The sequence below is a fragment of the Bidens hawaiensis genome, unplaced genomic scaffold (genome assembly GCF_021521415.1).
Source record: "Bidens hawaiensis isolate Kalapana, Puna unplaced genomic scaffold, B.hawaiensis_p1.1 tig00013980_1, whole genome shotgun sequence".
Lineage (NCBI taxonomy): Eukaryota > Viridiplantae > Streptophyta > Magnoliopsida > Asterales > Asteraceae > Bidens > Bidens hawaiensis.
Genome location: NW_027492196.1, coordinates 340,912 through 363,325, shown reverse-complemented (window position 1 = coordinate 363,325; position 22,414 = coordinate 340,912). Strand labels below are relative to the sequence as shown.

Below are 22,414 nucleotides of genomic sequence, written 5' to 3'. Positions count from 1 at the left end.
CATAAAACCTAATTTAATGAGTTTTTATGTAGTGGTGACTAGTGAGTTTTTTTCCTGATGATATTCTTGGATGAGTTAGGCTGGAGCATCAAAATTAGTCTATACGATTGACATCTTGTCATAGAAATACTCACTTGGGTTTGGGGGTTGTTCCAAACAATGTTAAAAAAACTGTTTGATTTTCCAGTCTTTTTTTCTTTAACGACCAACAAAAGAAATTTTATTATTAAAAACAAAACAGATCTAACAAGACGCTAACCACACCACCAAAACAAAACAATTGATCTACTAATTTCATATAACTCAAAAGAGATCATCTTAATATTACAAATGATAGAATGCAAATAACTTTTAAAATATTGAGTTTCCTGAAATATAAAAAATTGGTACGAATACTATATATGAATCATAGTTGGCATTCTAATGTCGTCATAGGCCTTTAAACTAGTCATGTTCTTGTCTATTCATTTTACTCTAACCGAACATGAGAACATGGACACATAACCGAACAATTATTTTGTTTAGTTCATGAATGTAAACAAACACATATAAACATAAAATAAACATAAACGGACATTTTTGAACAAACAAAAACGAACAAAAATTAACATAATTGACCAAACATAAACGAACATAACTAATCATCCAAACTTATGTATTTATGTTTAAAGTATTGAGATCGTGTGAGAACCATTTTGAAATTGAGAAATTTGAGAACCATTTTGGACCCAAAAATAATTTTTTTAAAGAAAAATAAAAAAAATTATAAAACAAAAACATCGTGAAAATAAAAAAAAGTAAAAAACCAAAAAATTTTATCTTTCATCCCGGTTTAATAAAAAATATCGGATTTTGCAAAATTACACACACACACACGCACACACACACACACACACACATATATATATATATAATACTTATTTTTAATTTTATACATGCTATTCTTTATATGCATATATACAATTATGATAAATGATAATGTACATATGTGTACATATGTAAATGGAGATTTGAAACCAGAATGAAAAATAATTTTTTTGATTTTTTTACTTTTTAAATATTTTTGTTTTTTTTTCTAATTTTTTTGTTTTGGTCAAAAATCGGCTAAAGATATTATAACCAAATTGATTTTGTGAGGTTTAGCGCTAAGATGATAAAGATGAATATATGAACAGAATAAGGACGAACACCGGGATTTGTTGCTAGGAAAAACCCCTTGATCTTGATTAGATCAATGGAAAAAACCCCGGGTGATGACAAATCGTCAATCACCACTTTATTAATATCAAAAATGGGTTACAATGGTGGAGTTAATGATCAACGAATACAATAAAGCTAAGTGTGTGATTGCAGAGAATTGAGCTAACGTATACGAGTGTAAGCTAATGAGTGTGTGTGTTCCTAGTTGATCAATAACTCGTTTATATACAAAATCATAACTAACAAGAAGTCCTATAAATCCGTCACTTCTCCCACTAGCTTAGTCTTCACTTTTGACCACGTGCTGAAAGTGCCTTGTAGCGAAATATATGGTTGACCATGTCCTAGAGCCGTTATATCTATCAAATATAAGACTACACATGAAAAACAATCGTTAGTAATACCAATTACTGAGGATCCTTGATCCTGACAGAATCTGGAATACATGCTAAGGATAACTGATCCAGACATATGTCAGGATAACGTATCCAGTATCCACAGTGTCAAATTTCTGTTCCCTAACATTTTTAATGTTTTCTTTTGTGTAAATGGTTCTCAATTTCAAAAAGTTCTCTTAGGATACTCACCCTATGTTTATATTTATTTAAATATAACTACTTATGCAATTGTTAAAATGAACATGAACACATTTTTGTTCAATTCATTTAGGTGTTTGATTTCGCAATCTTTTTTCTTTAGTATGTCTTTTTGTTAAAAAGTTCTCTAAAAATCAAAGATTTCGCAGTCTAAAATTCGTAGACATAAGATATTTTTGTTAAATATGTCATTACCAAAAGGCTTGACGTAGCTAATCTAGCGGGTGTCAAATTGTGTATTTATATATGTTTGCCCTCCATTGTTTTAAGAGTTTTAAGTTCCATAATATATATTGGTACAGAATTAGAAGCAATTCATTGATAAACATTGGTATAATAGCTAGGTTTAAAAAGTGGTTTTATGGTGGGCGTATATCGTCTATTTTATTTTAACAAGTTCGTGTTATCTCGGTGCTTACCGTTCCTTTAACATATACTGTTTTTGTTTGTACTATTTGCTTCAATCTTTGTAAACATAAGGTGTTGATTTACATCTGGCATGCCTTCCTTACACGTGTTTTTGCCGGGTATCTTTGTTTCTTCCTTTTCTATTTGCTTTAATGTTTTTAAAGTTAGATGTTGGCTATTTGTTTTTCTTTGTTGGTTTAGGTTGAATGACAGTTTTGAAAAAATGAGTTGTTTGGATTGAAAAGGGTTCCGTGTGTTGAAAAAAAAAATGGGTTTCGAAAGATGTTGAGTTCGAATAAAGATGTTTAATAAGAGTTAGATAATTTATAAGTATAACAAAAGTAAATTTTCTTAAATTAATAAAGAGCGCTACGGCTCTTTTTGTTCTTGGTCAATGAAGCCAATGGTCTCGACCATTCTCACATGCCCATTTTCTTTCTCACGATCTTCCCACTCATGCCCATGCTCATGGAATATGATCACGGTGTTCCATGGGTGTGGGGTCTACATAGCAGAGTCCCTCTCACGCCCACATAACCATTGTGCACATGGCATAAGTATGCGTCAATGCTACTTCTTTTTCTATTACACTTCTCACTTATTCGGACGATCGTTTTCGGGGAGAATGTCGTAGCCAGTTTCTTTTTGTGTTTTCATTATGTTATCAATTGTTTTAAGAACAATATTGGGTTCAGATTATGTTTCAGGAATGAAATTAGATTTTGGTAGAGTGATTGATTTATGTATAGGTCAAATTGGTGAACGTGTACATCAAAAGAGAAAAAAAAAACATTTTGGACACCTCACTTGTAGCATGTGATAAGTCTTGTAATTTTCTAAAATCTAACTTCGCGTAATTTTGTGATATACGATCAACTTAGTTTTAAATAAGCTATTTTAAATTGTGAAAGGTGTTTCAATTGCTTTGTTTGGGTCCTTTTTTCATTTGTCATTAATAATATTAGAGAATATTGTAGAATATATTATTAGAATTTTAATATTATAGTTTTATCATAATTAGGATATTGTATTTGATTATTTTCGTTGTATTTATATCGTTGGACTCTTATATATAACTAATCAATAATGCATTCATTACACCTTACCTTATATGGTTTTCATTATTTTATTATTTTACACAGGCCAGGGATAAAAAGGTTTTGGCTTAACTGGTTGGTGTTATTTGGGTTAATATGTTGGTTTTTGCTAAAGTGATAGTTATGGAAAAATGAGTTGTTTGGAACGAAAGAGTTTACGTTTTAGAATGAGTGTTGAAAAATGTTGAAGTTAACGAACTTGCAGCTCTCCTTTAAGAAAAAATAATAATAAAGATCCCATTTGTAATATTTTTCTCGACTAACGATCCCAAACGTCACCACCAAATCTGTTTTCTTCCTCACGATCACAATATCCAGTCATTCAAGCCCCTCTCACATGATAGTGGTGCGGGGTTCTGTGGGCTTGAGCCTTGGGACCTATGTGGCCGAGCCATTATCTCGCACTTGCACAACTATTACACATAGCCTTAACGGACGTAAATCGAAGTACACAAATGCTATGTTTCTTTAATTTATTAATTTTTTTTTGGAACAACAATTCCTTTGTTCCAACACAAGATTCACATCATATTAGAATGTCGGATTGCAAGTGTCATGTGTTACAGATCTTTAATATTTACTAGTTGAACATTTAAAAATTGTTAGTACCGACAAAGTAATGAATTCTTTATTATTATTATTATTATTAATCTAAATTCAATAAAGTTGGTAGAAAAACAATAATACTAAACCATATGCAAGTACACAATTTTGTTTGAAAAAAATTAAATCAATTGATCTTATTATATGGAAAGAAAGTAGGCAAGTTACAAATTAAGGCGCCACCTTTATTCCTTGCCAACGGATTGTAGTGTCAATCTATGTTCCATTTTAGAAAGTTGCAAGTCAACGCTCATAGTTCTGGTTCGATCTAGCGTAAAATAATGTCTATGGTCCGCCTATAAACCATTTGACATGCGGTTTTATTATTCCACCAACTAAATCTCTTTAAATACTTTAAACAATAACTCAACTTTCATCTTATCTTATGACTTATACCATAATGTCTCCAATGCTATTAACCCAAGAAAAGATGACGGTGCATCAACCCGCAACAGATATTGCTGAACATGGTATGCTACTTAGTGATGTAATCGTCGACAAGGATGCACCGGATAGTTATTCGAGTGTTGATGCTAAACTAAGGTGGCTAAGAACACAAATTATAGGCGGATTTGCTGAGATTCAAACTCCATTTGGAGCACGTAAGCTTACGTATGCCGATCATACAGCCTCAGGCCGCTGTCTTCATTACATTGAGGATTATATCATCCAGAATCTTCTTCCCTATTATGGTAAGCTTATGTTTGTTGTTTTTCTTTACATGTTTCCGGTGTTAATTACTTTCTGTGAAAATTTCTAGGTAACACTCACACATGTGACAACTATGTCGGTGATCGGACCATGAACATGCTCCATGAGGCAACCGAATTTGTGAAGAAATGCTTAGGCGGAACCCAAAATGATGCACTCCTTTTCTGTGGATCGGGCACTACAGCCGCTATAAAACGGCTTCAAGAAGTCATGGGAATTGCGGTTCCATCAATTTTAAGGGAGAAAGTGTTGAACTCATGTATAGAAAGTGAAGAAAGATGGGTGGTTTTTGTTGGTCCTTATGAACACCACTCCAACCTTCTTTCCTGGAGGAAAAGTTTAGCGGAAGTGATAGAGATCGGTCTAGACGAAGATGGAATGATTGATATGGATGATTTAAAGGCGCGTCTGGAGTTTTATCAAACCACTGGCCGACCAATGATCGGTTCTTTCTCCGCTTGTAGTAATGTTACTGGAATTTGTTCTGAAACACGTTCTATAGCTTGCTTGCTCCACGATTTTGGAGCGTTCGCATGCTTTGATTTTGCGGCAAGGTACTTGTTTTACTTTGCAAATTGCATGATGGTTCAATGATAACTGAAGTTCTAAGTTCTAACATACCTTTAATGTTGAATGCATAAAAGTGGTCCATATGTGGAGATAGACATGAGATCAGGTGCTGCTGATGGCTATGATGCCATAGCCTTAAGTCCACACAAGTTTCTTGGTGGACCCGGATCACCCGGGATTCTTCTGATGAGCAAGGCCTTATACAAGCTGAAATACGCTCCCCCTTCGACGTGTGGTGGTGGGACCGTTAGCTTCGTTAATTGCTTCAATGAGCAGGTATTAGTGTAATCTAGTACATTGAAAACTATATATGCATGTAATTTGATAAAGGCCCTCAAAGGCATTGATTTAAGGTGAATGTATCTAACTGTTAGGTAGTAATATATTGTAGGACACGTTATACATTAACGACATTGAAGAAAGGGAAGACGCCGGGACGCCACAAATTATTCAACGCGTAAAAGCAGCCTTAGCATTCCAAGTTAAAGAATACATCACTTGTGGACTTATTACCGACAAAGAGCATGACTACATTGAAAGGGCAATAGAGAGGCTTGTGAAACAATCCAACATATGGGTGTTGGGAAATACCCAAGTAGAAAGACAAGCAATTCTATCATTCCTTGTTTACACTACCACAAACACTAATAAGAGAGACAAGCCTCTTAATGGTGCTTTTGTTGCTAAGCTTCTCAATGACCTCTTTGGCATCCAAGCTAGAGGAGGGTGTGCCTGTGCAGGACCATATGCTCATTATTTGCTCGGCGTCGATGAGCCATATTCGCTTGCTATCAAATCTGCGGTCAAAATGGTAAGATAGTTTTGTTTCTACACTTATTTTGCTTTATATTGTATTATATAAATTGGATAAAAGATTGAATACAATAATCCTTAACGTACAACGTACAAAAATACCTATATTCATGAAATTGATCCTTGAAATCACATCACAAGATCTCAAAATCATCAATACATACCCAATTAATCATCGATTCACCGAAAAAAACAGATTTGGATCGTTAATCGATCAATTTTTTACTTTTCTTCACAAAACCCGTTTTGAGCGTATTATGATTTTCTTGAGCGTTTTTTGTATCTTAGCTTTGAGCGTTTTTGTATTTTTGGCTTTGAGCGTTTGTTTTTGCCTTGAGCGTTTTGTTTTTGGCTTGAGCGTAATCCACGTACGTTTTGTACGTTAAGAATTAGTGTACGTTAACCTAACTCATATTAACTATTTTATGTTTTTGTTCCAATGATAGGGTTACAATGGAGCAAAGTTGGGTTGGACAAGAGTGAGCTTTCCTTATTACATGTCTAATGAGGAATATGAGTTCATTCTAGCTGCAATTGAATTTGTAGCTGTTTATGGACAAAGATTTATTTCTCTCTACCACTTTAATTGGAATACAGGCAGTTGGACTTTCAAGATTAATTCTTTAAAGGAGGCATTTGTCAAAGAAAGAGATTGCAGGCTTTGTGCTTCATTTTGTAGACCAAAAGCAAATACTCAACAAAAGGTGACAGATTGCAAAACAATATTGGATAACTTTGACAAGTATGCTTACTATCTGGAGGTTGCAAAGCACATAGGGAACATGCTTCCTAAGTTCCCATCTCAATGTGCACTTCCAAAGGACATAGATTCTAACTATGTGTTTTTTCAAGTGTAGTTTCAATTTACAAATCCAGGACATTATGGGCATGTATATGCTGAGATATTATATTCATTCATGTTTTAATATTCATACTAAAACTGCTATCAATAAAATAATCAATGGATTACTGCCTCGAAAAGACGTTACGATCAAAGTTGATTCTTCCTTGCTCAAAATCAGCATCCTTACGTTCTCTTGTAATAAAAAGGCAATAGGGTCTTCTATGTTCCATGACGATCGGATTCAGTTGGTTCTAATTGTTTAGTATAAATTGGTTCTAATCGTAAAGCATTTGTGTGACTGTGTTCGATTAACCTGCCAAACTATAACAATTTAAGTTTAACTCCGCTAACTATAGTATTTTAGTATTACTGGTCTAAAGCCCGGTTAAAGTAGGAGGGTTTACAACATGATCTTTGGAAAAAGGCCCCGTATTTTTAGTTCGCTTTAGCCTCCAAACCGATTGAACCGCTATATGAGAGTGGTTGTTGACTTTACATGTAAAAACCTTTTAAATACCACGTATCTTTTGCTTTTGGGGTGTGCTACTGCCGAGAGAAAAAACGAACACAAAAATTCATTTTTGGGTCTTGGTTTTAAAAGGAAAAAGAACAATATTAACTTGCCTAATTTAAGGCTAGTTAATTGTACGGGTGCAAAGTCATATAGGGAAATTGGTAGCAGTAAGCTTGATGGGAAAAATGTTGTTGGTTGTGATTTGAATCACAATGATTTTGATGGTGGTGGTGGAGTCGACATGTTTAAGAATTGGTTGGAAATAAAGGAGGATCAAGACTTGTTGGAACTTGGAACAATAAAGCTTTGATACCATATAACAATATAACAGTATTTAGGAATTGATGATGAAAGCGTTAAATCTTTATTCTATCACACGGATGACAATATAGCCAATTACATTACACCATGAACACGTTTAGGAAAGGAGAAATTCTAGGAGCTGATAACGGTAAACATACAAGAACCAATCCTATGCAAATGTACATTTCAGTTTAAATTGAAATCCAATATGTCAATTAACTTTGGTAGTATCCTTAATAATTTTAGGCTCTTAGATTCTAAACTTGAAAAAACACATAGTTGGAATCTAAGTCCTTGGGAAGTGTCCATTCAGATGTAGGATAATCTGGAAGTATGTTCACAATGTGCTTTGCAACCTCAAGATAGAATGTGTACTTGTTAAAGTTAACCATTGTTCTACAATCCATTACCTTTTGTTGAATATTAACATTGGGTACAGTAGTGTAACAAAATGAAGCACAAAGCTTGCAATCTTCCTCTATGGGGCATGTCGTCTCAAAAGCATCGTTTTTGAAAGACCAACCACCCGTATTCCAATTCAAGCGGTAGTGAGGAAGTAATCTTTGTCCATAATCAGCAACAAATTCAATTGCAGCTAGAATGAATTCATATTCCTCATTAGACATGTAGTAAGGAAAGCTTACTCTTGTCCAACCCATCTTTACTCCATTATAGCCCTATCAATAGAAAAGACATGATATAAATATAGTCATATACATATGTAGGTTAATTAGATAACACAAAATTATTAATAATAATATATTGTAAGGAAAAATGTAGAAAGAAGACTCTTACCATTTTGATTGCATCTTTCATTGCAAGCGAACATGGTTCATCGATACCTAGCAAAAAATGACCATATGGTGCTGCACAAGCACATCCTCCTCGAGCTTGGATGCCAAAGAGGTCATTGAGAAGCTTAGCAACAAAAGCGCCATTAAGAGGCCACTTGTCGCTCTTATTGGTTGTATATATGAGAAATGATAGAATTGCTTGTCTCTCTACTTTTGTATTTCCCAACACACATATGTTGGAATGTTTCACAAGTCTCTCTAGTGCCTTTTCAATGTAATCATGTTCTTTCTTGGCTATGATTTCACATTTGATGTATTCTTTAACTTGAAAGGCTAAAGCTGCTTTTACTCGTTGAACAATTTGTGGTGTTCCCGCATCTTCCCTTTCTTCAATGTCGTTAACGTATATTGTGTCCTACAGTTTATGGTTACAACTTACAACCTCACATTTGTATTCAAAATTAATAGTTATAGTTTGGGTATACTGGATTAATACACCTTCTGGTACCTGTTCATTGAAGGAATTAACGTAATTAACGGTCCCACCACCACATGTTGAAGGAGGAGCGTATTTCAGCTTGTATAAGGCCTTGTTCATCAGAAGAATCCCCGGTGATCCGGGTCCTCCAAGAAACTTGTGTGGACTTAAGGCTATGGCATCATAGCCATCAGCAGCACCTGATCTCATGTCTATCTCCACATATGGACCACTTTTATGCATTCAACATTAAAAGTATGTTAGAACTTAGAACTTAAGTTATCATTGAACCATCATGCAAAGTAAAACAAGTACCTTGCCGCAAAATCAAAGCATGCGAACGCTCCAAACTCATGAAGCAAGCGAGCTAAAGAACGTGTTTCAGAACAAATGCCAGTAACATTACTACAAGCGGAGAAAGAACCGAGCATTGGACGGCCAGTACCTTGATAAAACTCCAGACGCAACTTCAACTCTTCCATATCAATCATTCCATCGTTGGCTAAACCGATCTCTATGACTTCTGCCAGGCTTTGCCTCCAAGAAAGGAGGTTAGAGTGGTGTTCATAAGGACCAACAAAAACTACCCATCTTTCTTCACTTTCTATACATGAGTTCAACACTTTCTCCCTTAAAATTGATGGAACCGCAATTCCCATGACTTCTTGAAGCCGTTTTATAGCGGCTGTAGTGCCCGATCCACAGAAAAGGAGTGCATCATTTTGGGTTCCACCTAAACATTTCTTCACAAATTCGGTTGCCTCATGGAGCATGTTCATGGTCCGATCACCGACATAGTCGTCACATGTGTGAGTGTTACCTGTAAATTTCAAAAGCAAGTACATAACACCAGAAACATGTAAAAAACAACAAATGTAAGCTAGCTTACCATAGAAGGGAAGAAGATTATGGATAATGTAGTCTTCGATGTAACGAAGACAGCGGCCTGAGGCCGTATGATCTGCGTACGTAAGCATACGTGTTCCAAATGGAGTTTTAATCTCAGCAAACCCTCCAACAATTTGTGATCGTAGCCAGCTTAGTTTAGTTTCAGCGCACGAATGGCTATCCGGTGCATCTTTGGCAACAATTACATCACCAAGCTGCTGCTTGCCATATTCTCTTGTGGGTTGCTGTTGATCTTCCATCTTCTCTTGGGTCTGAATTGGACTATTCATAGGGAGTATAAAGTTCGTACACTTGAACTATATTTACATTGGATTGTTCATAACACAAAACTTGACTTTTTATAGCTTTGATTTCTTTGTTTTTTAGCTTATAAGAGACTTTCTAGACTTTTCTTCCTTACAAATAGAATATGGGCTATATGTGAACATTTCTGGGTCAGCAATTCAAATACAAATTTAGAACACCTTACTTTGAACGTAATAAATTTATAAAGCTGTCAGTTCGTCAGCCGTTAGCCGCCTTCTAATTATGACTATCTTTTTAGTTTTGTGACTTTGCCCACACAGAATATTTTTTGGGGAAAATTCCTAAAAATAGGTTTATTTTGGGAAAAGGTTCTAAAATTTTCTCCCAAATTTTAGAATTTCAAAAATGTCCCCCTCAGACTCATCTCCGACAATGCGTTAGAGTTCCTAACGCATCGTCAAAGATGAGTTAGATTTCCTAACACATCGGCAAAGATGCGTTAGACTTCTTAACGCATCGTCAACGACGTGTTAGCCTCTTGTTTGTTATTTTTAATATTATATTAATATAACTATTTATATTTATATTTGTTTTTTATAACTTTTAATATATAAAGTTTTATATTTGTCTTCATGCATCTTTTCAAGTTTAAATATTCATTCGCAACCTTCGGTTAATCGACCTCAAGACTTATCTAACTTGATTCCATCGGTTAATCGACCATGGGATTTATCCTTTCAAATTCCAACTCAACCTTGATTCCTTGTAGAATAGAACTTGTAGGAATTAGGTTCACTTATTATTAATAAAATGCTAAATTAAAATAATGATGCTCTTTTCATTAATATACGAGAAATTTATTAGTAATATACCGTATACATAAAAGGAGTAAATATAAATAAATAAAAATTACTTGGATGTGAAATAATCCAATGCCCATTATCTTCAACAACAGGTTTCGTTGCTTTTGTTCTTGATAGCAGCATTTAATCAAAATAAATTCATTAGTGTTGGTTAAGGATTTGTGTACAACATGTTTTTCTTAAAACATATTTTGCGTCTCTTCTTAGAGTAACATGTTTGTTTCCCAGAATATAATAACCAAAAGAGTATGTGTATTGCGGGCGATGAGTCTCGCACATGAGGAGTCAGTGGGTAAGAGAGTTTTCTAGATCTGTGGAAAATAAGATAGTGGAAGAAACTTGTAAGAGTAAGGGCATCTCTTGTGGTGACTTTATTTTTGTCTCAATTTTTATTTTTAGTGTGTTTTACAAATGAACCATAAGGTTCTATTTATACTCATATCAAAAGCTTTATAATTAGTTATTTAATTTAAATACCATAATGACATATTATGAGCCAAATGAAAACCTTCATTTTATTCATCACATGTTAATGTCTAAATTAATGAGCTTAGCAAAATATTCATAATGAGTCATGAAAATACATAATCAAAATCAAAACATCCATGCAATTGAAAAGGCATGCCTTAAGAGTCAAAATCAAACATCCATTTAATTTCCAATAAAATAATGAATTGTTAGCATTAGTTCAAAAGATGTAACAAATTCTTATTAGATTAATCCAAGTTTTGTAATATTCATTTCAACTACTCAACTTCGAATATCGATATCTCATTCATCTTATCTTTATTTTGGACACGGTTTAGTTCGCTTGTTAAATTATCACACCATAGAACATAAACTCATAAATAATTATCTATATAACTCATGTATATACAAATATTTATTGTTCAAAATTAGTGAAAACCCATTTTCACTAACATATTTCCAACAGAATTATCTACTATTCTACTTTTTAATCAATAATTCCACGATTGAGTGATCTTTTTTTTTAATATAAAGACGTTTTCTAGCTTCCCAATGACATTCCTTAAGTGCTTCCATAAGTCTACTTTATTAAGACTGAGCGTTGTAGAATAGGGGTGTGCAAACTAGCTTTTTAACCTAAATCGGTTTGTATCAAACCGGTTAGAAACCAAACGGGGTTGAAGCTCTGAAAACTCATAACTGATGAAACCAGTTGGTGTTAGTTCCAGTTTTCCTTGAGTCGGTTCCAAACTGGTTTGCCTTGAACCGGAGTAGTGAATTTAAAAAACAGATGTAGTGAGTACATATGTATTTTTAATCACATTTGTGTAATGGTAGCTGAATATTTAGGTGTTGTTTGTTTTTCACTAAAAGCACTTCTCCACCTCTTTTGTCTGTGCCGCCCAGACCACGCGCAGACGTTGGGCTCTGCAGTGTGTTTGTTTTTTAGAAGACGTTTTATTTAAAAACGTCTGCGCGTCCTCTTCTCCTAGAAGTGTTGCCCATATCACTTCCCACCTCTTCCTCCCTTCTTTTCTTTTTTTCATTATCAACAACAAAGATAATCAAAACCTGCAGCTCCACCCTCCTCCTAGCTTCTCCACCCCAACCCTAGCTTCCACCCTCGCCGCCTCCTCCACCGCCGCCAGCCTTCCTCCTCCATCGCCGCCGGCTATCTCCGTCGCCGCCGTCAACGATCCAAACCTCTCTCTCTCTCTCTCAAACGATTTCCGCTGAACAATCGGTAATCTGTTGTTGTTGGGTATATGTTCTTATAATCTCATTGTTTGTATCATAGACAGACAGATGTTTGTAATAATGGGTTGGAATTGTTTATTGATGATTGTAGAGGGTGATGGTGATGGTGATTTTTAGAAGAGTCTACAAGAAATGGTAGGTTGTCATTAGAAGGTGTGACTACAAACAACCAACACTGCAGGTTTATAAATTTGCAACAATGAAAATAATTTGGAGTGGACTGAAGATGTTATAGAGGGGTTGAATCTAGACCCCTAATGTTATGTAATTGTTTCAGTTAGAGCCCGGGATGTAAACAAGTGGGTCAATGAATGTTCGGTTTATTTGCAGGTCTATATGTATATTATATGTATGTAGTGTTGTCTAATTGAGTTGGTTGGATTGATTTAAAAAATGTTTGTGGTATTATGAAAATTATTTCAGTGTTGTTTACTGTTATATAAATTTGGATGTTGAAGACATTTTTATTTAAATTTCAGTTTATTTTAGCAGTCTGCAGATGTTAAAAAACAAACAGTCTTCTTATCGCGGACTACAGAGGTTTGGTCCACCTCTTCTGCTACAGATGTCTGCAGATGTGGTCCGCAGAGTGCAGACGTTTTACCTCTGAAAAAACAAACAGCACCTTAATGGCATTATGGGAGAAACCGGTTACCATTTGTGTCATAAATGTCCAATAAATTGATTTCCAATTCCAATGAGGCATTAAATGGAATGACTCAATGAGCTATAAGTGGATATGGCTATAAATGAATACAGATGGAAATGGGTCGGGTTTAGGTATTTCCAAATTCATACACGGTTATGAAAGTCTGTTTCAAACCCGTCTGGTTTTAATTGAGTAATTACCCGTCGAGTTTTGGGTTTTCTCATCGGGTTTCGGGTTTCTTATCGGGTTCTAATAAAATACGCGTCGGGTATACCCGGATCAAAACCCGCTAGATTTCTACCGGGTTTTGACAAAATATAACTAATTGATTACAAAGATGGCCACTATAAGATAAAATGTCTCAAATAATTGACATAAACAAATTCCGTCAAATAATATATTTTGAATATAGCATATATATATATAATAAGCTATATCGGGTACATCAGGAATATAATCGGGTAAACGGATTAATTTTATCAGGTAATCAGGTCGGGTAATCGGGTATATTATAAATCCCAAACTCATCCCAAACCCGTGAAAAATTTCAAAACAAGTCCCAAACCCTAATGGGTCGGGTATTACCCGTCCTATTTATGTTGGGTTTCGGGTTTTCCCATCGGGTTAGGGTTTCATTGTCATCCCTATAAATGAATTTTGCAGCAGATGCATATAGGCACACCGGTTCCAACAGTCGGGATCAAACCGGTTAGAGCTTAAAAAACTTCAAACCGGGCTTAACCCGACGGGGGGTAACAGCTGCTTAAAACCGGTTTTTGTAAAATCGGGTTAAAACCGGCACGTTTATGGATCAGTTTTTAGGTCGGTTCGGTTTACCGGTTTGTGTCGCCCATCTCTATTATGCAAGGTATTCGCTAACCGCCACGTCACTATCACGTAAGTACACGGGGCATTCACTAACCGTCGTGTAATTGTTTTACTAAGAACACAATTATTAAACTTTTAGTTTTTATATAAAAAAATGAGATTGAGGTATCATGATTATGATTGGTTATATTTATAGTTGATCATACCATTTGGAGCCCCTTGCATGTTACTACACTAACCCCTAAGAGGGCCTTTACTTATTTGGCGCCTATATATCTGCCTATCTGGGGTAGTAGTAGTTTGGGGGGCATTAAACATTCAAAATGGAGGGTCTTCGACGCAATAACACCTAGTCTAATCTAACAGAGAACATTATGCCATGGAAAGTGGTTGTTCGATACAAAAGAGTTTCAACTAGGTTTCAATATAGATATAAATTAATTAATGACGTTTAAAAAAATATTAATTTATTTGAAAAATTTCTCAGATAATAAATACCAAAATGTTTGATTTACAAACCTAGTTTGATTTTGTTTGTAATATTTTAATAATTAAAATAGAGTCATCTCCATAAGCGAACATCTAACTTAATGAATGACTCTAATTCCTTGCTATTTGTGCTAAATTTGTTTTCCTGGAATGTGGGAGGAAAATACGTCATCGATATACTAGTGAATCGTTGACTCTAAAACATTTCATAATTCTTTATTTGAACCGTCGAAACTCCACGGCTTGGCACGCTTCCCGAGACAAAATATGTGTAAATGAATGTGTGTTGATGTGAGATGGAGTGTGTCGTGAACTCCCTATTTATAGAAATTTTTTAGTTGCTTCGCTTAGCGCGGAGGTAAAAGGTTCTGGCCGTTTGCGTAGCGCGAGCCGACCTTATTATGATGAGTCATCACCGGGTTGCCACGTGGTCTGACACGTGTCCTACATGCGTGATGGCCACTTCACGTAGCGTGAAGTAGTCATTGGTTGGTTCTTCGCGTAGCACAAAGGGTCAGATCTTTGTCCGTTCACGTAGCGCGAAGGGTCAAAAATCTAGATTTTTCACTTTTGGTCATATTTATAATTAAAAAAAAGATATTACATATTATAATTGTTCCCTACGCATTTTCATATTTTGAAAAGGATTCATAACATCTGCAATCTCGACATCAAAAAAGAACTCATTTTCAATATAACAAATACAAACATCATATATAGTCGTCAACCACCCGATTACACAAATTAAAGAAAGATTCGTCCTAAGGTCTAGATCAATGAAGGCTTTAAGCAATCAAAGAAAAAAGTCTGACAGGTAAGGTGATGGTTGAAGCCTTCAGGCAAAATGGCAAAGGCAAAGAGCCGATGGTCGTTTGGTCGATAGAACATAATCTATCGGTCGCTGAAGCGATGGATGTTGTTTTTGTTTTTTGTATTTAATTCACTTAGGTATTATCTTTTAAGAATCTTAATTTGGTTGGGTTTATCGGTTAATTCTATGAAAAATTTGGATTTTTTTTATAATCTATATATGTGTCATTATTGTCCCATTTAATAAGTTTTGTTATCAATTTTGAGTTTCTTATTTTATAAAGAATTTTCATTGTTAAAAAACCTTTTAACTAAAATTTTCTTAATTAATAGGTCCGAATGCTTTTTTTGAATGACACGGGATTCGTTCGCCGACAAAAAATGAATTCGCTCATTAGTTCGATACTATAGATTATAAATAAATTCGGAAATAGACCGAACCCGGTGACCTCCGCCACCGGTTTCAACCTTTTCAAATTATAACCAAGTGTATTTTCAAATTATATTATAATAAATTCATATTACTTAATTATTATATTTAATTCCTTTTTGACCCCTCCCATTTTTATCAAACCAATATATTTAGCTCCAAGACATAACGTTTAGATACATCACCGTAGTCAATATATATTCAACAGTTGAATCCTACTAACCACAATTAAACCCTGACAAACACATGTATATACATATACACACGCACATAAATGAAAAAGGCTAGGCAACTTATGAGTTTTGACTGATGATAAAATATTTACATTATTATATGCATGAAGCCGAAGAAAAATAAAGCGTGAGTAAAATGAACACTAGCAGTAGTTAAATAAACTAAACAATAGAATGATGTATTGACCTCAAATGCGCATAACACTCATCACTGCTCTTAAAATTCTCCAGGCACACCCAGCAAATATGACTCCCACATCGGCACTCGATATGATTGCACCCATCGATCTTCTCAATCGTAAACGTGCACACCGGACAGTTCCGAACTTCCTCTTTCCCCTTCATCCATTCCTTCAGACTCAAATCAGGATCCCGCTTATACTCATCATACTGCTCACATGTCGATCCCTGATGATATTCCACGTGACATCGCGTACACGTCTCCACCGAACACGCCTCGCACGTAAACGGTCTTGAATCATCATCCGACACTTGGTAAACCGACGGACAGTCTGGCGATGGGCAAAATCGGTATTTGCCTAAACTTGACCCCACAAACGACCCCAGTGAGGCTCGGAAAAGCTCTTCGATCTTATCATTTAACAAAAGCGCTTTAATGTCGAAAACTAATATCAACTTCCCGCACCCCTCGTGTGCACACCGGATTGGGAAACTGTTTCCTGAGTTTTTTATAGCCGACTCTAATTGTTCAACCAAACACGACCGACAGAACTCGTGGTTACATCTTTCCAAACGGTAACCGTCTTCAACGTCGCAAAGACAAATGGGACAAGACCGGGTTTGATTTTCGACAGCTTGACTTTGACCCGAGGTGGAATCTGTAGTGCGAAGAATCTCATTTATTGTTTGTTCAACGTTTTGTTTTAATTCTTTACTGCCGCGAACCGAGATTATATGGTGTCTTGTGTTTAACGTTAAATCGGATCCGGGGAATCTTTCTTTGAGCCCGTGAAGGTCGGGGCCGAAGTTTTCAACCACTTTCTTCATGAAATCAGGCGGGAGAGTGGGGCCACGAAGATGAACATCGAGCTGTTTTTTCTCGTGTAGGGCTACAAGAGACTGGACCAGTTTGTTTTGGGCTAAATCCAGCTTGTGTAACGGGCCAAAAACTCTGAAGCTTTGGTTATGTCGGTCAAATAGAAAAAACGTGCCAGTCTCACGTTGGATTGACTTTTGAAGACCAAATCCTTCACGGGAAAAGATAAGTTGAATAACTGGCGGAGTGAGTTGTTCATTGTTCTTCCATTCATAAGCTGTTCAAGTGGTCTTCTTGATTCCGCCATTATTTTTGTCGCCTTGGCAGATATTCTGACACGATACGTCCCGTTATCGTTCCAGTCGGTAAAGAACTCCGCTCCTACGAACAAGATATTCAAAAAAAATGATCAACATTTAATAAAGGAGAAAAAAACACAAAGAAATGAATAATCATTGAGCATGATATAACATTACTTGACCAAATGAAAACAGTGACAAACAGCACATTGCTAGATGTTAGTGGCAATTTGATATTATTACTCAAGTGACATAATTTGCGTTTATGGTTATATTTCTAGACAGATCAAAAGGGTAAATTTAAAAAATTAGCACACATAGAACAGATCAAAAGTCGGGGAAAGTATATACTAGTTAATCCATAAAACAGCCTAATTATTTTATTTAAAAGATAAGATTAATGTTGGCTACATCATGAAGAATAACGTTAACCAAATTTAAAGACGCGTTAAACAATTCACATTTGCGGGTTGAATGCGACACAAACCCGAAAATTTTACACAAACCAGAACATGACTCGAACCTGTAAATTGTGCCATACGGTTCGACCTCATAATCTTTTTTTTTTAATTAGCTTAAATGTAGTTTGACTCGAACCCTCAATTTTTATGCCATATTGTTTTTTAACTTTTAGAGTTTGGCAAAAAAAAACACCCTAATATTTAAGTTACCATGTAAAACACATTTTTAAAAACGAAAACGGGTCAACCTGCGAACGCTGGGTTGACACGAACAAGGCCCGTTTTAGCTAAATGTGTTTGCAGGTTCAACCCGAAACTGACCTAAACACGCTTGGACCGAACCCGGAATTTCGTGTTAAGTTTGTGAATTGTCATAATAGGGATACAAACGAACCTGAGTAATCTTAGGAAGATTTGAAACTTTTAGGCCTTTATGTACTGTTTCAATCAGTTCTTTTTTTTCTTGTACACGCTCTGTGTTCATAACCTTTCAAAAGAAATCAAGTGGATTAGAACATTTTATTACCACAAGTCAAATGCCTAATTACAAATTCTGCAAATTAAGTCAAATTTGAAAAAAGTCAACGGTGACCACTTAATCACATTCATGGGTATTTGGATGTTGTTATTCAAAGTGATTAATGGGAGTTCAAGATCAAGTAATTGAAATAATGAGTTGTAAGCACTCCACAATTTATACTTCTTGGATATAACTTTGACCCAAAAAAGTCAAACAAGCATTTACACACATTAACATTTGACATAATTATGTAACCCACTTAAATAAAACTTTTCATATTCGTGCCTAATTTCATTACGCGGTTGAATAATTATTAGCTGCGACTTATACAAGTCGTATGAACCAATAAGACTCGTATAGGTGAGATCGGGCTTCTAGATTATGTTACTCACATTAATAAAGTCAGAGAGAAAGCAAGAAGGCACATTTTGAGGAGGCTTAAAGAACGCCATTCGCAACAACTCCCTCAATTTCTCCGGCGTCTGAGCCAACAAAATACTCGCAGCATCATCAATGCTCTTCACACTAAGCAGCCCTGTATTCATATCACTTTCGTCCAGACTAACACCCGAACCGGCTATCACCACCTTGTCCACTTTCTCTGGGAATTGCGCGGCCATGCTGTATGCTACAAATCCACCGTAGCTCAGTCCCATCACATGCACCTTTTTTCGAAAAAATGACAGATCCCGGAAAAATTTTGTTAACAACCAAAAAAGCCGAACTCAAACAGAAACCAACTGTTTGGTTTATGTTTTCTTTAAAAACGGAATTATTTTGGTTTTGCATTTAAATCTAAGCGAATTTGTGGATCTTCATTTATTATTTTATAGTTAAGTAATTTATATAATGTTAATCAATAGCGTGACACTAAATGTTACAGTCACATAAAAATACTTTGACACAAATTTGTGATTTTTCCGGCCCATATCAAAAAATCCTTGACCGCCAAACGCAGCTTCAAGGTCTACACTTTCCTCCGGTGCCATAACAAGAGTAGTAGGTAAAGCTTGTTGTACCTCAGGTGGTGGTTGAGGTGCTCCAGCCTGTTGTGGTGCCGGATCCCGAAACTCGTCCCCACGAGCTGGGACATACTCTGGGTTGATCAAGTACCCAAATAATGGAGTATGTCGAGGACGGAGCTCAGGTTTGCTTCTTGCACTTGATGTTCTACACTGAGCGAAGATTCGCTTGCTTACGCTCTCCACATATCTAATCGGGCGGCGCTGAGGTAACGTGGGAGCAACGTGATTCAAGATCATTTGAAGGAATCTTGGATACATCAGAAATCTCTCACGCGCCACCGCTCGTCTTTGACGGTCTATCTCGTAGAATACCATCTGACTAAAGCTATAACGCTTATTGTAAGTCAGTGCAGTCATCGCCGACTGCATCGTCGCACCCGTTCCATCTGTACCAGCCTTTCTCCCCGACATACACACGATCATCACGTGCATAAGAAATCGCCATTGGTCTAACAAGAATCCCTTTCGTCTTTGAGTATCCCCCAATGGACCAGAATATCCCATTCTCAGAAAAGCACCATCTCTGAATGGAGCCACGAAGTCTGTAGGATCGTCTCTCGTTTCATCCCCAAACTGCAAAGCCACCCTGATTTGCTCAGACGAGAACTGTACTATCTGATTGTTAACCGTTGCACGCATAACCGGGGGCTCGACTCGACAATCATATTCCACTGTCTGCCAGAATTCCTCTATGTTTGGCAAAGAGATTGGCAGTGTTGTAGTAATAGCGTGGAAGATACGCGAGCGGATAAGAAACGTGATGATCTCGCGGAAATCATCAACACCGCTCGCATCCGGGTCCAAAGTTATGTACATGTTATGCCCCGGGAAAAACTGCCGATTGTTCTCTCCTCCTTCGTCACCTCCAGCACCACCTGCTCCCGCTACAGCTGCCATTTCTGCAACAAAAACAGTCTAAGTTAGAGAATTGTCGAGTCAAATCACAAGTTCGCCTGTTACCATGAGCGAAGTTATGATTTGTTCTGTATAGGCGAAGTTAGGGGTTGGGCGAAGTTGGGAAACGAGATTATCGAGCAAAGAACACAGTTGATCCTTGATAACACCATACACAGAAGCAGGACAAGACACAATGCTATTAAACTGCTGCTGGCATTTAATCTTCTGCCACGGCTGACAACCCGGTAACGCTTTCCCATCAATCTGCTCCAGAGCTTTTGCCGCCTCCAAATGCAAACTCCCATCGAAACTAATCTCGGCTTTCATAACATAATCCAGCGGTTCACATGGGAAAATATGAACACGAACACATTCATTCTTCGCACCCGGCATGAACGATCTCACCTCTCTCAAAAGTGCATCTTCAAGAGCCGCAACGGGAGGATTCTCTACAGGTGGGGCCCGCGGTAAGCTAACTTTCAAAATCTTCCTATTGGTTGAGTTGTACAACGCGTCATAAAGCTCGGGTTCAAACACATTGGCAGCAAATTCCGACACCATAACACTGTCATTGGACTTCATACTCGGTCTACAGTTTACAAACTGGTCCCTGATAAACATGTTGGAAAAATCTTCAACCAATGCTGACACATCTTCAGGGTTACATTGAACAAACGCGAAACCCGGTTCAGCTTACGTGGCCATGATACTGTCATTGAGCAACTTTTAATGTACACCCATTGAAGTCAACGGGAGTCAACTTTACAGCTTTCTCAGCAGCTTCAGGGGTGAAAAATGTTACCCGGCCCCACTTTTCATTATCTTGGCCGACCAAATTAAGCTTATGGACCGCACAGATGTTGCCACATGTATGTTCCTCCAAAAAGGACAGAAGCTCTTTCTCCTCGATATCCGAACCGTGAACAAATATATCAACTGTGAGACATCTTTTGTCAAGTTCCAGATGCTTTATATCAGCACCCGAACCGATAAGAGCCACAGGAGGTGACACATGTCGATCTGGAAACAAACATTTTTCAATACATTCATTCTCTAGCCACTTTTCTTCACGCTCCAATACAGATTTTACAATCTCACACACACGTGTCATGTGTTCAGAAGTAGCAAACACGTTGACTTCATTATGATCAACAGACACTTCTAACCGAACCCGGTCATCGTTAATGGTATCCTTAATGCTTGAAACAAGACGTTTCAGGCTCAAATTCGACTTCCCGCAGAATCGTTTCAACAATGTCGCCCCAAAACCCGTTAACACGTTTATTTGCAATTTCCGCCGGTCAATCTGTGCGATATCAAATGGGTCAGGAGAAAGAGTCAACAAAGAGTTGAAGTCAAAGGAAGTTGCACACACCAAATACTGATGCGGCATTGCAATAATTTCCCATTGTCACTGTCGCCACCCAACCATTACCGCCACCACCACTATCACTGCCTGGCCACCACCACCGTCATCACCACCCTACCACCACCATCACTACTAATGTGACATTCGTCAATTTCGGGTCTCGTTTGTATTCGTTTTTGTATTCGTTTATCATATAAACCAACCCATTTTGTAAACCAAAGCTTATGATATAATCAAAATGATGGATTTTATGTTACAATATTGTTTTACACTTGTTGGGTCTTGAAAACATTCTTTTTGGTCCTTAAAACTCTTTAAAAATGACTTAAACCAAACTTTGGGGACTATTATTGCCATTTACCAAAAACTTGTTTGACCATTTCAACCATCACATGCATCTTTACCCTATTTGTATGAACCATACTCTTACCATTATAAAAGCAATGCACCATACACCATTTTGGTTGTTCATCTTCTCCATATCTCTCTCAAATCCAAGTATTCATCTTCAACATTTTGTTATTTTGATTTCTTAAGGTCAACTAACTATAGTCTTTCATTTTAACTTGTTCATCTAATATTACTAACACTTGAATATGGTGGTACAACATATATATATATATATATATATAATACACACCCCTTGTTTCCTTTATTTGTTACTTCACCGACTCCGGTTGGTTAAGTTTCAAATGTCATAAGGCAAGGCTTCATGGAGGACTTCGTGTTCTTG

General features: G+C 36.5%; 2 protein-coding genes and 1 pseudogene across 3 annotated transcripts; 1 reads left to right on the top strand and 2 right to left on the bottom strand.

The window, feature by feature from the left end:
* The first annotated feature begins 3,986 nt into the window (after positions 1–3,986).
* Positions 3,987–7,421, top strand: LOC143545569 (uncharacterized). Its single transcript, XM_077037436.1, has 5 exons — positions 3,987–4,596; positions 4,665–5,169; positions 5,260–5,461; positions 5,577–5,996; positions 6,445–7,421. Exons 1-5 carry the CDS (start codon positions 4,290–4,292, stop codon positions 6,853–6,855), a joined length of 1,845 nt encoding a protein of 614 aa, XP_076893551.1. The 5' UTR covers positions 3,987–4,289; the 3' UTR covers positions 6,856–7,421.
* Positions 7,422–7,692: 271 nt separating this feature from the next.
* LOC143545566 (uncharacterized) lies at positions 7,693–10,141 on the bottom strand. 2 transcript variants are annotated; one of them, XM_077037435.1, is made up of 5 exons: positions 9,821–10,141; positions 9,247–9,751; positions 8,962–9,163; positions 8,455–8,868; positions 7,693–8,336 (listed from the first exon to the last, which is right to left on the bottom strand). In XM_077037435.1, exons 1-5 carry the CDS (start codon positions 10,107–10,109, stop codon positions 7,917–7,919), a joined length of 1,830 nt encoding a protein of 609 aa, XP_076893550.1. In that variant the 5' UTR covers positions 10,110–10,141; the 3' UTR covers positions 7,693–7,916. The 2 variants fall into 2 exon arrangements, with proteins under 2 accessions (XP_076893550.1, XP_076893549.1); XM_077037434.1 differs by having other exon boundaries at positions 9,247–10,141.
* Positions 10,142–16,148: 6,007 nt separating this feature from the next.
* LOC143545565 (ATP-dependent RNA helicase DEAH11, chloroplastic pseudogene) lies at positions 16,149–21,711 on the bottom strand (annotated as a pseudogene).
* Positions 21,712–22,414: the final 703 nt, after the last annotated feature.

Coding starts and splice junctions, on each gene's coding strand:
- LOC143545569 (XM_077037436.1), top strand. CDS start 4,290: ATGACTTATACCATAATGTCTCCAATGCTATTAACCCAAGAAAAGATG. Junction 4,597..4,664: donor GAATCTTCTTCCCTATTATG/GTAAGCTTATGT, acceptor GAAAATTTCTAG/GTAACACTCACACATGTGAC. Junction 5,997..6,444: donor TCAAATCTGCGGTCAAAATG/GTAAGATAGTTT, acceptor TTCCAATGATAG/GGTTACAATGGAGCAAAGTT.
- LOC143545566 (XM_077037434.1), bottom strand. CDS start 10,109: ATGAATAGTCCAATTCAGACCCAAGAGAAGATGGAAGATCAACAGCAA. Junction 9,164..9,246: donor TGCTTTGATTTTGCGGCAAG/GTACTTGTTTTA, acceptor AATGCATAAAAG/TGGTCCATATGTGGAGATAG. Junction 8,869..8,961: donor TTAATTCCTTCAATGAACAG/GTACCAGAAGGT, acceptor CATAAACTGTAG/GACACAATATACGTTAACGA.